General features: G+C 49.0%; 1 protein-coding gene across 1 annotated transcript in view; it reads right to left on the reverse strand.

The window, feature by feature from the left end:
- TMEM63A (transmembrane protein 63A) overlaps positions 1-11,831 on the reverse strand; it is a 38,733-nt gene that overhangs the window by 6,293 nt on the left and 20,609 nt on the right. Inside the window, exons 10-17 of the mRNA XM_084793859.1 lie at positions 9,896-9,976; positions 9,535-9,658; positions 9,301-9,434; positions 7,768-7,905; positions 5,790-5,943; positions 3,787-3,893; positions 3,584-3,670; positions 2,940-3,002 (exon numbers count right to left, since the gene is read on the reverse strand). Coding sequence (XP_084649985.1) covers positions 2,940-3,002; positions 3,584-3,670; positions 3,787-3,893; positions 5,790-5,943; positions 7,768-7,905; positions 9,301-9,434; positions 9,535-9,658; positions 9,896-9,976 — 888 coding nt within the window. The remainder of the gene's footprint in view (positions 1-2,939; positions 3,003-3,583; positions 3,671-3,786; positions 3,894-5,789; positions 5,944-7,767; positions 7,906-9,300; positions 9,435-9,534; positions 9,659-9,895; positions 9,977-11,831) is intronic.

Raw genomic sequence — 11,831 nt, forward strand, 5'->3', positions numbered from 1 at the left:
TGACGCTTGTTATGCCAGGACAGAAGCAGCAGAGGCAGGGGGATCACGATCCTTTCTAGGCTACATAGCAAGACCTTCTCTCAAAATTTAAAAAATATAATGATGATGATAATAATGATAATAATAATAATAATAATAATAATAATAATAATAATAATAATAATACCACCCAAGCCCCAGACTCTGGTATCTGTGCATTTGGACACTATGGGGACACAAACAAATATAGGCATATGCAACATGGCAGGCAGTGCTGCAGGGGCTGTCCAGCTGGGTGGGAATGGTAATGACTCAGAAGGCAGATCAAAATGCCACCAGGGAAGCAGATCACCTGGACCCCAAGAGACCATGGATAATGACACTGTCACAGAGCTGTGGGCCTAGCAGTGCCAAGGAACAATGTGGGAGCGGGTGGGCCAGGGGAGAGGCTGAAAGGCGTGGAGGGCACTGTGTCAGCTGTGGCAGTGTGCTGGATGAGGGTGGTGCTTGTGGAGGGGAGGAGGCGGGGTCTGGTGGAGGGGAGGAGGCGGGGTCTGGTGGAGGGAGGAGGCGGGGTCTGGTGGAAGGGAGGAGGCGGGGTCTGATGGAGGGAGGAGGCGGGGTCTGGTGGAAGGGAGGAGGCGGGGTCTAGTGGAGGAGAGAAGGCGGGGTCTGGTGAAGGGAGGAGTCGGGGTCTGTTTCTCTAGCTTTCTTAGAGATAGAACTGGGGGGAATCTGCTAATAGACCGATGCAGTGCAAACGCATGGAGCGAGAAGGAAAAAGGCAGGGTGAGCTTCAAGGCTTTTTCTGGACCAAGTTGAGAGGGCTATGAGGAAAACCGGGGCATAACAAATCTAGGTTAGGGCACGGCAAGTCCACACTGCACAGTGGGGGCTCCATCCAAGGCTGGGGCAGGACACAGGAGGCTCTAAAGTGGCTACTGTGTTTTTTTTTTTCTCTCTTTAATTTCTTGGTGCTGAAGATGAGGCTCTGCAAGACATACCTCTAGCCTCACCGTGCACATATTTTAATTTAGTAGTAGTCCAGATGAGGCAGGGCTAGGATACAGCCCTAAGGCAGCCAACACCTAAGATTTGCAGGAAGTTCCAAGGAGGTTGCAAAGGAGATGCTGTGGGCAGGGCAAGCAAAGTGCTCAGTGTGCAGTGAAAACAGTGTCTGTGGGAAGAGTGTCAGCCAGTAGGTCGGGAGTAGCTGACAGGCCACAGAGAACGGGAGCCGAGAGCTGGCCATTGGATTTGGTAGTCAGGAGCCACTGTCCACCCAGGAAAGCGTGGGCTGGGTAGGTGTATGCCTATCTGTAGCTACCTGTTCCTGAGTCACCAGCCAAGTCAGCAAGAAACAATTACTCCATCCGTACAGGCTAGCCTCCCCAACAACCACTCCCAACCGGTCTGGAGCTCTTGGGACTGTCACAAGCATTTATGTATAGTAAAATAGGGCTGAACAACTAGTTGGGTGACCTACTCTGAGCCCCATTATCTGTAAAATCGGACAGGACTAACATCACCTCACAGCTTGCTCTCTCCTCTCCCTCTCTCTCTCTCTCTCTTTCTCACTCTCTCTCTCTCCCTCTCCCCTACGTGTGTGTGCACATGTGCGTGTGTGTGTGTGTGTGTGTGTGTGTGTGTGTGTGTGTGTGTACACTAGATATTTCCCTCTATGGCTCTCCATCTTATTTTTGAGACCCCATCTTACTGAAACTGGAGCCTACCCATTGATGCTAGTCAACAAGCTCCTGGGGTCCTCCTGTCTCTGTCTCCTAGTGCCTGGATTACGTGTGTGCGCGCGCGCGCGCGCGCGTGTGTGTGTGTGTGTGTGTGTGTGTGTGTGTGTGCATGTGTGTTGTGAGTGATCACACATGGCAAGCTCTTTACACACTGAGCCATCTCCTAAGCCCCCCTCATAGCTTCTTGTAAGGGTTAAATAAGAAAAGAACTCATGGGCTGGAGAGATGGCTCAGTGGTTAAGAGCGCTGCCTGCTCTTCCAGAGGTCCTGAGTTCAATTCCCAGCAACCACATGGTGGCTCACAACCATCTATAATGTGATCTGATGCCCTCTTCTGGCCTATAGGTGTACCTGTAGGCAGAGTACTGTATACATAATAATGAATAAATAAATCTTTAAAAAAAAAAAAAAGAACTCATGGGGCTGGAGAGATGGCTCAGTGGTTAAGGGCACTGGCTGCCCTTCCAGAAGACCCAGGTTCAATTCCCAGCACCCACATGGCAACTCACAACTGTCTATAATAACTCCAGTTCCAGGGATAACCTGTACAACCCTCACACAAACACACATGCAGGCAAAACACCAATGTACATATGATAAAAATAAACAAATCATTAAAAAAAGAAAGAAAAACAAACAAGAAAAGGACTCATAAACCTTTACCATAGAGCCATTTTAAATAATAGCCGTCACTATTAGGGGAATGTCTCATAGGCTTAGAGTACTAGCAAGGACACGTGTCAGCGCTACACTGAGCTCCATTCTCATGACAAAAACAACCCACATTTAATTATAATCCTTCCACGACTGGGGCATCGCTAAAGCCCAGCGGTACCTTCTCCCAGCGGCTCTGTGGTCTGTAAGTAAATCTCAAACAAGGAAAGTGACAGCCACTAATTGAGTCTTGGGCTAAAAGACAACCGATTTCTGCAAGCACACACAAAGTAGGTCAGCTCCCACAGCGTGCTCCAGGAGTGTGGGAGGGCTGGTGTGAGTGCAAGGCCTGGTATCTCCATCTCCAGGGGAGGATGCCTGTCCGGATGTCCTGAAGCAGGTGTGTGTGTGTGTGTGTGTGTGTGTGTGTGTGTGTGTGTGTGTGTTCACTGCAGCCCCACCCAGAACTGCAGCTCCTCCTCCCCCACCCCACCCCCCACTCCACCCCCCAGAGCTCTTCAGCCCTACACTCTAGGTGGTGGGTGAACCAATACTTACTCTAATCTGATGGCGGTATCTGAGGAAGTCTTGTCAAAGAGCCATCGGAAGAAGAAATCCAGGCTGAAAAGCAAATGAATTCCATTAGTTTCTTTCTTTCTTTCTTTCTTTCATTATCATCATCATCATCATCATCATCATTATTATTATTATTATTATTATTATTATTATTATTATTTGGTTTTTTTGAGACAGGGTTTCTCTGTGTAGCCTTGGCTGTTCTAGGCTCACTTTGTAGACCAGGCTGGCCTCGAACTCACAGTGATCTGCCTGCCCCTGCCTCTTGAGTGCTGGGATTAAAGGCTTGTACCACCACATCAGGCCCCTTAGTTTCTTGTTTATTTAGGTTTTGGGGGAGGGGGTTGTCTTGTTTGTTTTTTCAATGCTGGAGATGAGACCCAAGGCCTTGCTCACAGCCACCAGGAGCTCTACCCTCCAGCCTTCCTCCTCACACTTCACATAGTCATGACACACTTCTGTTTTCTTCCGCTAAACACAGCCAGGACTAGCCTCTCCCTTCAAAGGAAGTCCTCTGTGAGCTTCATTCACAAGCGTCTTGCTTTTAAGGACAACCACAGTTCTAGACTAGATGGCAACAACCCAGTGCTGACTCTGACTAGGGCTGGACGGGAGGCAGGATGTACCTGGTCAGGCCGAGGGAGGGCAGGATCAGCACCATGAAGATCAAGAATATGTAGACCTTTGACACCATGATCCGGTTTTCCCCCGACCTGCAGAGGGGCAGAGACGAGTTTAGAAGTTATCAAAGCAAGATCCAGCAATGTGCCTGCTGCTGTGAGTTTGGGTAAGAGGCATTGGCCCCAGCCCAGGCCCAGGCCATGCTCACCTCGTCCAGTGAGACTCCAGCAGCGTGGAATAGTAAACTATGGATGGGAGCAGTGCCGAGAAGGACCAGAGCAGGAGTGTGGGGAAGAACTGGCTGATGACAGGGTCCTGAAAGACAAGGTCCGCCACAGAGAGTCAAGACAGGGCTGAGGCTAGAGGTCCCTAGTGGCCTAGTGGCAAAGCTGTATTGGGTAAAGGGTGGACAATCCTCAAACGTCAGAAAACAAACAGCAATTACACTTCATGATTACCCAGACCTTCACAGCAGAGAAAGGAGTTAGACATGCAATGAGACTCTGGTCATCTGATGGGCCGGATGAGATGGGCTTCTCCATCCCCAGAAGAAAGCTGGGCGCTGCTTCTCGGAGGCCAGGGCTCCTCTTTACCTGGCCTGCCAGTCAGCTCCTACTGGCCAGCGACAGCTTGCCACAGCTCCATGGTGTCTGTAACCAACCCCGTTTATACTGTTCATACTAGTTTATACTCTCACTGTAGAACTGAATTTATTTTCAATGATTGAAGGACCATACAAACAAAAAGAAATTCTCCTTTAAAAACTAAGCTGGGCCATTTAGGGATATGGCTCGGCCTAGAGTGTTTGCTGAGTATGTGTGAGGCCCTAGGTTCCATCCCCAATGTCTCAAAAGCAAATATATGAAATAATTAAGTTGAACATTTTGAAGATTTATTAGGGTCAATTTCTAAAAAAAAAAAAAAGTTGCTGAATTATATAAGAATAAGCTAGGGAGCCAGGCATGGTGGCCACCACGCCCAGGAACAAGGCTCTTTTCATGTGTCCTATGCCTTAAGTCCCTTCTCTGCCTACATATATATGTATCACTGGAGCCATTGCTTAAAAACAGTTCTACACGGTGCACTGAGGGTTTTGTTTGCTTGGTTGGTTGGGGCTTTTTGTATGTGTATGTGTGTTTGCCTATGTGCACTTATATGCACCATGTTCAGGCAAGTGTAGAGGACAGAATGCCAGGTAGTTGGGAGCTGCCTGATGTGGTGCTGGGAACAGAGCCCACATTTTCTATAATCGTATCAGTGCTCGTGGCCAAGAGACAACTCTCTGGACCTGGTCTCACTGTAGCCCAGGCTGGCCTTGGATTTGCATTAATCCTCCTGCCTCCACCTCCCACGAGCTAGGATTACAGGTGTGAGCCATCATGCTCAGCTGTGTAGTCTGCTTTTATTATATTTTTTACCAAAATGACTATGCAGTTTTCCCTAAATGTTTCACATTTTGTCAGACTAAATATACTTCATTCAACTCAAACAATCTTTTCTATTAAATGTTAGACTGGTTCCAGTAAGTTAAGACAACTGCATTGCCATTGAGGCATTATAATAAACACCACCGTGCCTGCTTCCAGATTAAAAGGACAAACATGGGCTAGGACGGCTCTGCTGTGTAAGACTACTTGCTGTACAAGTGTGAGGACCTGAGTTCAAATCCCCAGCAGCACATGTGAAAAGCCAGGTTTGCACATGCCTATGTCCACAGCACTGTAAGTAATGGAGGTGGGAAGATCATCGGGGCTTCTAGCTGCCAGCCTATTGCCAGGTCCAACTAGAGACTGTCTCAACATAATAGAGCAGGAAAACCAATGTCTTTCTCTAGTTCCACACTTAAATATACATACACACACACAGACACACACACGCAAACACATACATATACATACACACACATATACACACACAAACACACACACACACAGACACATACATATGCATACACACATATACACACAAATACAAACACATATATACACACACAGACACACACATAGACACACACAAACAGACAGACACATACATACACATAAACACATATACACACAGACACATACATACACATACACACATATACACATGGACACACATACACACATATACATGCGTGTACACACACAGGCACACACCCTGCCTCAGACCCTCCAACTCCATGGCTGGCATTGCTCCCCACCACCCTCTTCCTGCAGGTTGGTCACTCACATTCAGTGCATGGATGGGTTTGGTGACATTGAACTTGTCCATGGTTGACAGAATGATGGAAGGTGTCGTCAGGAAAAACAGCACCACAAACAGAGTGAAGTTGATGCCCAGCCACTGGAGCCACCAGCGGACACCCTGGACGGAGAGGTTCTTCCTGCAGAGGGCAACACCAGCCAAGAGGCTTAATGTCTCGGGCACAGGCCATCTACACCAGCGGTGCCTGTGGCTGAGGCACATCAGGTCAGCTTTACAGAGGCCAGACTAGGGCTCCAGCTGAGTCTCCCCTGGACCTCCAGAGCAAAGCATGCTCTCTGCACTGGCCTTCAGCCACAAGAAGGCAAAGTCTCAGGTTCTGGAGCTCAGAAGGAAAGCAGTTGTCAGTGCTGGTGTCACGAACAACCACTCTGTCCAGCATGGCATTCCTGAGCTGTGATGTAACTAATCGTACTTTCTTTCCAGGGAGGGCGTGGGCTGAGGTGCAAGGAAGCAAGCCAGGGGGCACAGGCATAGCTGGGTCCACAGAAGCAGTCTCAATCCCAGGATGCTCTATGACCCACAGGGCAAGATCGGCAGAGGCTGAGCTCAAAAACAAAAAAGCACCCAAGGTTTTCTCCACCCAAGCAACTGAGAAACCCTGCCTCACAGGTGGCATGCTAGGCACCACCATCCTCAGTGTGGGCTGGAAATCTCCCCTGAGGTCTACAGATGTGGCTCAGCTCAGCAGCCTGGCCTCTACTCTACCTAGAGCCATGCTGTCTAACAAGGTAGGCACATACCCACGTGTCTACCGAGACGAGAGGAGCTAGAAGCATAAAGTATGCAACGAATTTCAAAGGTCGAATATGACGGGGAGAAACAAGTCTTGATTTAAAACAGAATTTTGCATGTTAAATTGTTAACATCTGAACTGGGGCGGTGACGCTGCACGTCTTTAATCCCAGCACTCAGGAGGCAGAGAGGCAGGCAGATCTCTGTAAGGTCTGGTCTACAGACAGAGTTCCAGAACAGCCAGGGCTATACTGAGAAATCCTATCTCAGAAAAAAACAAAACCAAAAATAAAAGTTAACATTTGGAGTGTACTATAAGAAATGTAAACTAAAAATAATTTTAATTATTTCTTTTTCTAACATGGCTACTAGACAGTTGTTTGTTTATTTGGATTTGTTGCTGTTGCTTTGTTTTGTTTCTTCTCTGTTTTAGCCCTTGCTGTGCTGGAATTCACTTTCTAGACCAGGCCAGCCTTGAACTATTTTGGTTGGTTGGTTGGTTGGTTGGTTTTTCTGAGACAGAGTTTCTCTGTGTAACACCTCTGGCTGTCCTGGACTCACTTTGTAAATCAGGCTGGCTCAAACTCACAGAGATCTGCCTGCCTCTGCCTCCCGAATGCTGTGATCAAAAGCGTGAGCCACCACATCTGACAACTGAACAGGTTTTAATGAGTTGCATAGCTTGCATGGTATTTCTTCTGGACAGCATGGACTTCTCTGCCAGACCTTATCAAACACACCACAGCACCGGGCCCAGAGCCTGGCCTCCATGCGACCCGTGTAGCTGGCCATTAAATGCTAGACCACAGGCACTAAAGAGACTACTCAATGGTTAAGAACACTGTCTGCTCTCCCAGAGGATCCAGGTTCGATTCTCAGCACCAACACAGAGGCTACAACCATCTACCACTCCAGTTCTAGAGGATATGACATCATCTCTTGGCCTTTGTGGGCACCAGGCACAGGCATGGTGCTCAGACACACATGAGGCAAAATGCCCATATACATAAAAATTAAAATAATCAGACAAATGAAAATAAAATAATATCTGGCATATAGTTAGTAGGTGTGTAGATATTTGTTTAAAATAAATAAATAAATATTTGTTTAGAAAAAAATCCAGGTATGGAACATCTATGTTCCAGGTAAGCAGGCAGCCCCGGCAGGAAGCTGGGTCTCTCTCCCATACTTTCACAGTCTGGGGACTTACCAGCAGATGTCCTCGGGGTAGGAGGCGAAGGTGACGGTCCACTTAGAGACGCAGAGCTCTCTGCTGTAGGAGGACGGCTGGGGCTCACCTTTACACCTAAGGCCCTGGCACTTGCAGGCATTGAAGTCTTTCAGGATGCTGTCAAGAGACGCAAAGCTGGTACCATGCAGTTCACCTGCGAGCCGCCAACATCCGGAGCAACAGCAGACAGAATAAGCATGGGATGCCTGCCTGTTGTTACTGTCTTCTTATAATTAGTGCTGGGAAAGACTCAAGTAGGGTGTGCTGTGCATCTGCAAGCCCAGCCCCGGAGAGACTGAGGCAGGAGAGCATGAATAGACAAGGCCAGACTAGGCTGCACAGTGAGTTTCAAGCCATCTTAGCTATTTAAGATCCCGTCTCAAGCTGCACAGTGGTGGCACACGCCTTTAATCCCAGTACTTGGGAGGCAGAGGCAGGCAGATCTCTGTGAGTTTGAGGCCAGTCTGGTCTACAAAGCAAGTCCAGGACAGCCAAAGCTACACAGGGAAACCCTGTCTCAAACAAACAAACAAAGATCCAGTCTCAAACAATTGAAAGAAATGCCATGTCTACCCACTGTGGCAGATGTTGGTTCATCCTCACCATCCCCGTGACTCCACAAGCATCAGGCTGCTATCTCATTTTACAGGCCAGGAAACTGAGGCCCAGGACATTAGGTTTAGCATCCCAGATAGCTGGCCCAGCTTCTTGCTGTTTGCACGGCCCTCCTAGAGCATCCCTCCAAGGGACCACCCTCTATGCCTCCTTGTGACACTGGAGCTTAAAGCGGACTCTGTACCAGCCCAGTGGCTCCACCTCCCCAAATCTCACTTTGTCCCCAGGCCAGGAGAGCATCAGGACACATTACACACTGGCATTTCTTGAAGTTCCCTCCTAGGACCCCTGGGCCACCCTCACCACCTCAGGCTTCTGTCTGCTTTTGGCTGCCCATAAAGAAACGCACAGGAACTTCACTGCTACCTCAGAGTGCTTTTCCTCTTCCTCCAGCTATAGTCTGAGGCAAGAGCCCTCGGTAACATCTCAGAGACCATCCCAGAGCCGCCATGCCCGAGGCACAGAAAGTACAAGAGGCTTGGCATCTTCTCAGCACCCCACACACTTAAGATCCTCTAAGGTGAGATGGCATCAAGATCCTAGGCCTACGAGCACCACATAACCTCGCAGCTCCAGGATCCTGTAGCTATGAATACCCAGAGTGCTCCGCGGCCTCCCCACAGCCGTCCATTTGTCAACAGACAGAGAAGGGGCCTGGGTCCTGAGTTTCAATCCACCGGGCAGAATGCTGCACGCAGAAGCATCAGGGTGGACTGAGCACAACAGTGGGGTTAGGCCACAGCCTGGCAGGGGTCAGCAAGGACCATGCCACACCCAGCCCTACCAGCTGTCACTCACACATAGACTGGACTTCCCCCAAGAGGTGAGAGTAATGTGCCTCAAGACAAGAGACAAAAGTCAGCAGGTGAGTGAGATCAGGGGTTCAGCCGTACTCACTAGGTAGCCATGGACTTTTCACGGAAGCTGACAAAGGCCATTCCTAGGGGCTGGTCCTGGACCCGGCACTCCTCAGCTGTAATTCTCTCCAGAAGGCTGTCATTCATTCGGCTGTAGTAAGAAATAGCATCTTCCTGCCAGAAGATACAGCCCCTTGGGTGATGTGACCCTGTGCAGATGTCAGGGCACCCGAGCCTGCCTCCTACTCCGGGCAGGTTGGGGGCAATGCCTCACCCTCTCACAGCCCTGCACTTCACAGCAGCAGAACTGGCCACAAGGCTTGGGGTTGATGAGGGTCAGCCGGCCTGTCTTCGCCTGCAGGTTTGTGTAATACGTAAGGCTCTTCTCAGTCTTCTTTCTGTAAGGTAGGAGTGAGGCACAGACTCAGACTCCCCATCCTGACGCCATGCCGCAGCCAGCGATTAGTCACCAGCAGGGTTAGGAGTTTAGCCTGGAGATCCAGAGAGAGAGGCAGGCCCATCCTCCCCACCCCCCTTGCCAGCAAAGGGGCCCCAAAAAGGAAGCAGGAGGCCATCTCGGGGTGAGGGGTAAGAAAGCTGCAGGCCAGCTGAACTCAAGCATCTGGCTCTCTTACCTCTCTCTGCACAGGTACATCAGCTTAGCCACGCTGTAGCAAAGCTGGACATCCACCACCTCACATGTGGGGTACGCATCCCTGTGACCGCCAGGGTAGAGGCAAAGAAAAGCCATTGAAAGAGACTATCCCCTGAGGAACCACCCTCCCTCTCCACGCTTGCACAGGAGTCACGCTGCTGTTTGCCAATTGTCCCTAATTTTCCAAAGTGGGGGAAATTTGAAATTTAACACAAAGGGGTGTATGTGTGTGTGTGTGTGTGTGTGTGTGTGTGTGTGTGTGTGTGTGTTGCCAGAGACTGAATTCATGGCCATATGAATGCTAAACATGTATTCTCCCTTATTGCACCTTTAGCCCCAGAAGCTTTTTCCCCCCAATAACATGAAAGTAATTGCCTTAAATGGACACATTTATACTCACTCCACTTTTGGTTAGTGGGAATTTCCCATGGGCACACACGAACACGACAGGACTGAGTGGCTCAGTGGTACTGTGCTTAGCATATACAAAGTCCCAAATCCCACCCCCAGCACCAGAAAGAAAGAACGAAGCATTACCCTCCCCGGCCACTCAGAGGACAAGAGTGATCTTCTGTTCTAGGGGTGTGTTTACTTTAGGCTATCCCTGAAACCTTACTCAGCCCAGACCCTTCTTGAAGGCAACAGACCTCCGAGGGGGCCTAATAACAGTAGGAATGGCTGGGAAATGCCTACACCTGTTAACAGTCGATGGAGTACCTGCCTCACCAAGGGTAAGGGCTTCTTGTGCTTAGAGTCAGTCACACAGCCAGATGCTGAATTCAGGGAGCCTCGCTCCAAGGTCAGCCGATGGCTACCATAAAATGTCCCTGCACCATACGCAAAGCACTGTCCACACGGCTCCTGAGGACTCCAGCACAGGTCAGGCTGCTATTCCGGGCGCTGGGAACAGAGCGGCTCAAGCTTGCATTTTAGCGAGTGTGTGAGAAGGCAAGCCCACGGATGAGCCAACTTAATTTGTTGGTCCTAGGACCAGTTCAGACCCTGACAAGAGCTCAGAGGGCTGGGGGATGTGGCTCAGTGGTAGAGCCTTTGTCTAATTAAGAGTCAATAATCAGAATCACAAAAATACTAAAAAAAAAAAAAAAAAAAAAAGGCTTTGAAAAAAAAGATTTGTGGTGAAAGTGGCCGTGCTGCAAAGCAAACCCACAAGTCCATTGCTGTGCAACGTCCACTGCCTTCCCCGGGAGGCTTCCTGAACCAGGGAAAGTATGAGTCACACAACATCTGGGCGGCAATGAGGACACTTGTTTTTCTATTTCAGTGTGTATATGTGAAGTGGACACACTGTTTCCAAAAGTTGCCTGACAGGCAACCTAGAGGAATTTTTTTCAAGGAGCAAAAAAATCGTTCTAGTATCAGGTGAATTTGCAAATGTATTCATATATATATATATTCATATATGTATATGTAAATATAAATAAATAGGTAAATGTTTCCAAAATAGTTGTACTTGCTGAAGGAGAGATCTCTCAATGATTTCAAACATTCTTTTACAGTTCTGTTTATACTAATTATTCACCTAGTGTTTTCTTCATAAACTGTGCACAGTTAATCTGTAGCTGACTCCTGGTATTTGCTAGGAGTCAATGATGGCAGAACCAACAAGGGATGAAGAGAGCCTGGCACTTGAGCTGGGAGCTTTGGAGCTGCTCTTTTTGCTGGGAATTGAACCTGAGCCTCTTCCCGCGCTTGTGACTGTACGCATTGGCTGCTCTGCCCGCAGGAGCTGTGGCTGCAAAGGTTGTCCCAGAAGAACCCTTGACAGCAGAGGCTTTCCCAACAGCCAGACAACATCTGTGGGCCTGGGAGACCAGCTCTGCACGAAACTTTGTTCTCACACAGCATGAACACTCTCGTGTACTTCACTTCAGCCTGCTTTCTGCATCCTGGGTCCC

Source organism: Acomys minous (genome assembly GCF_964271855.1).
Source record: "Acomys minous genome assembly, chromosome: 1".
In the NCBI taxonomy this organism is placed as follows: Eukaryota; Metazoa; Chordata; class Mammalia; order Rodentia; family Muridae; genus Acomys; species Acomys minous.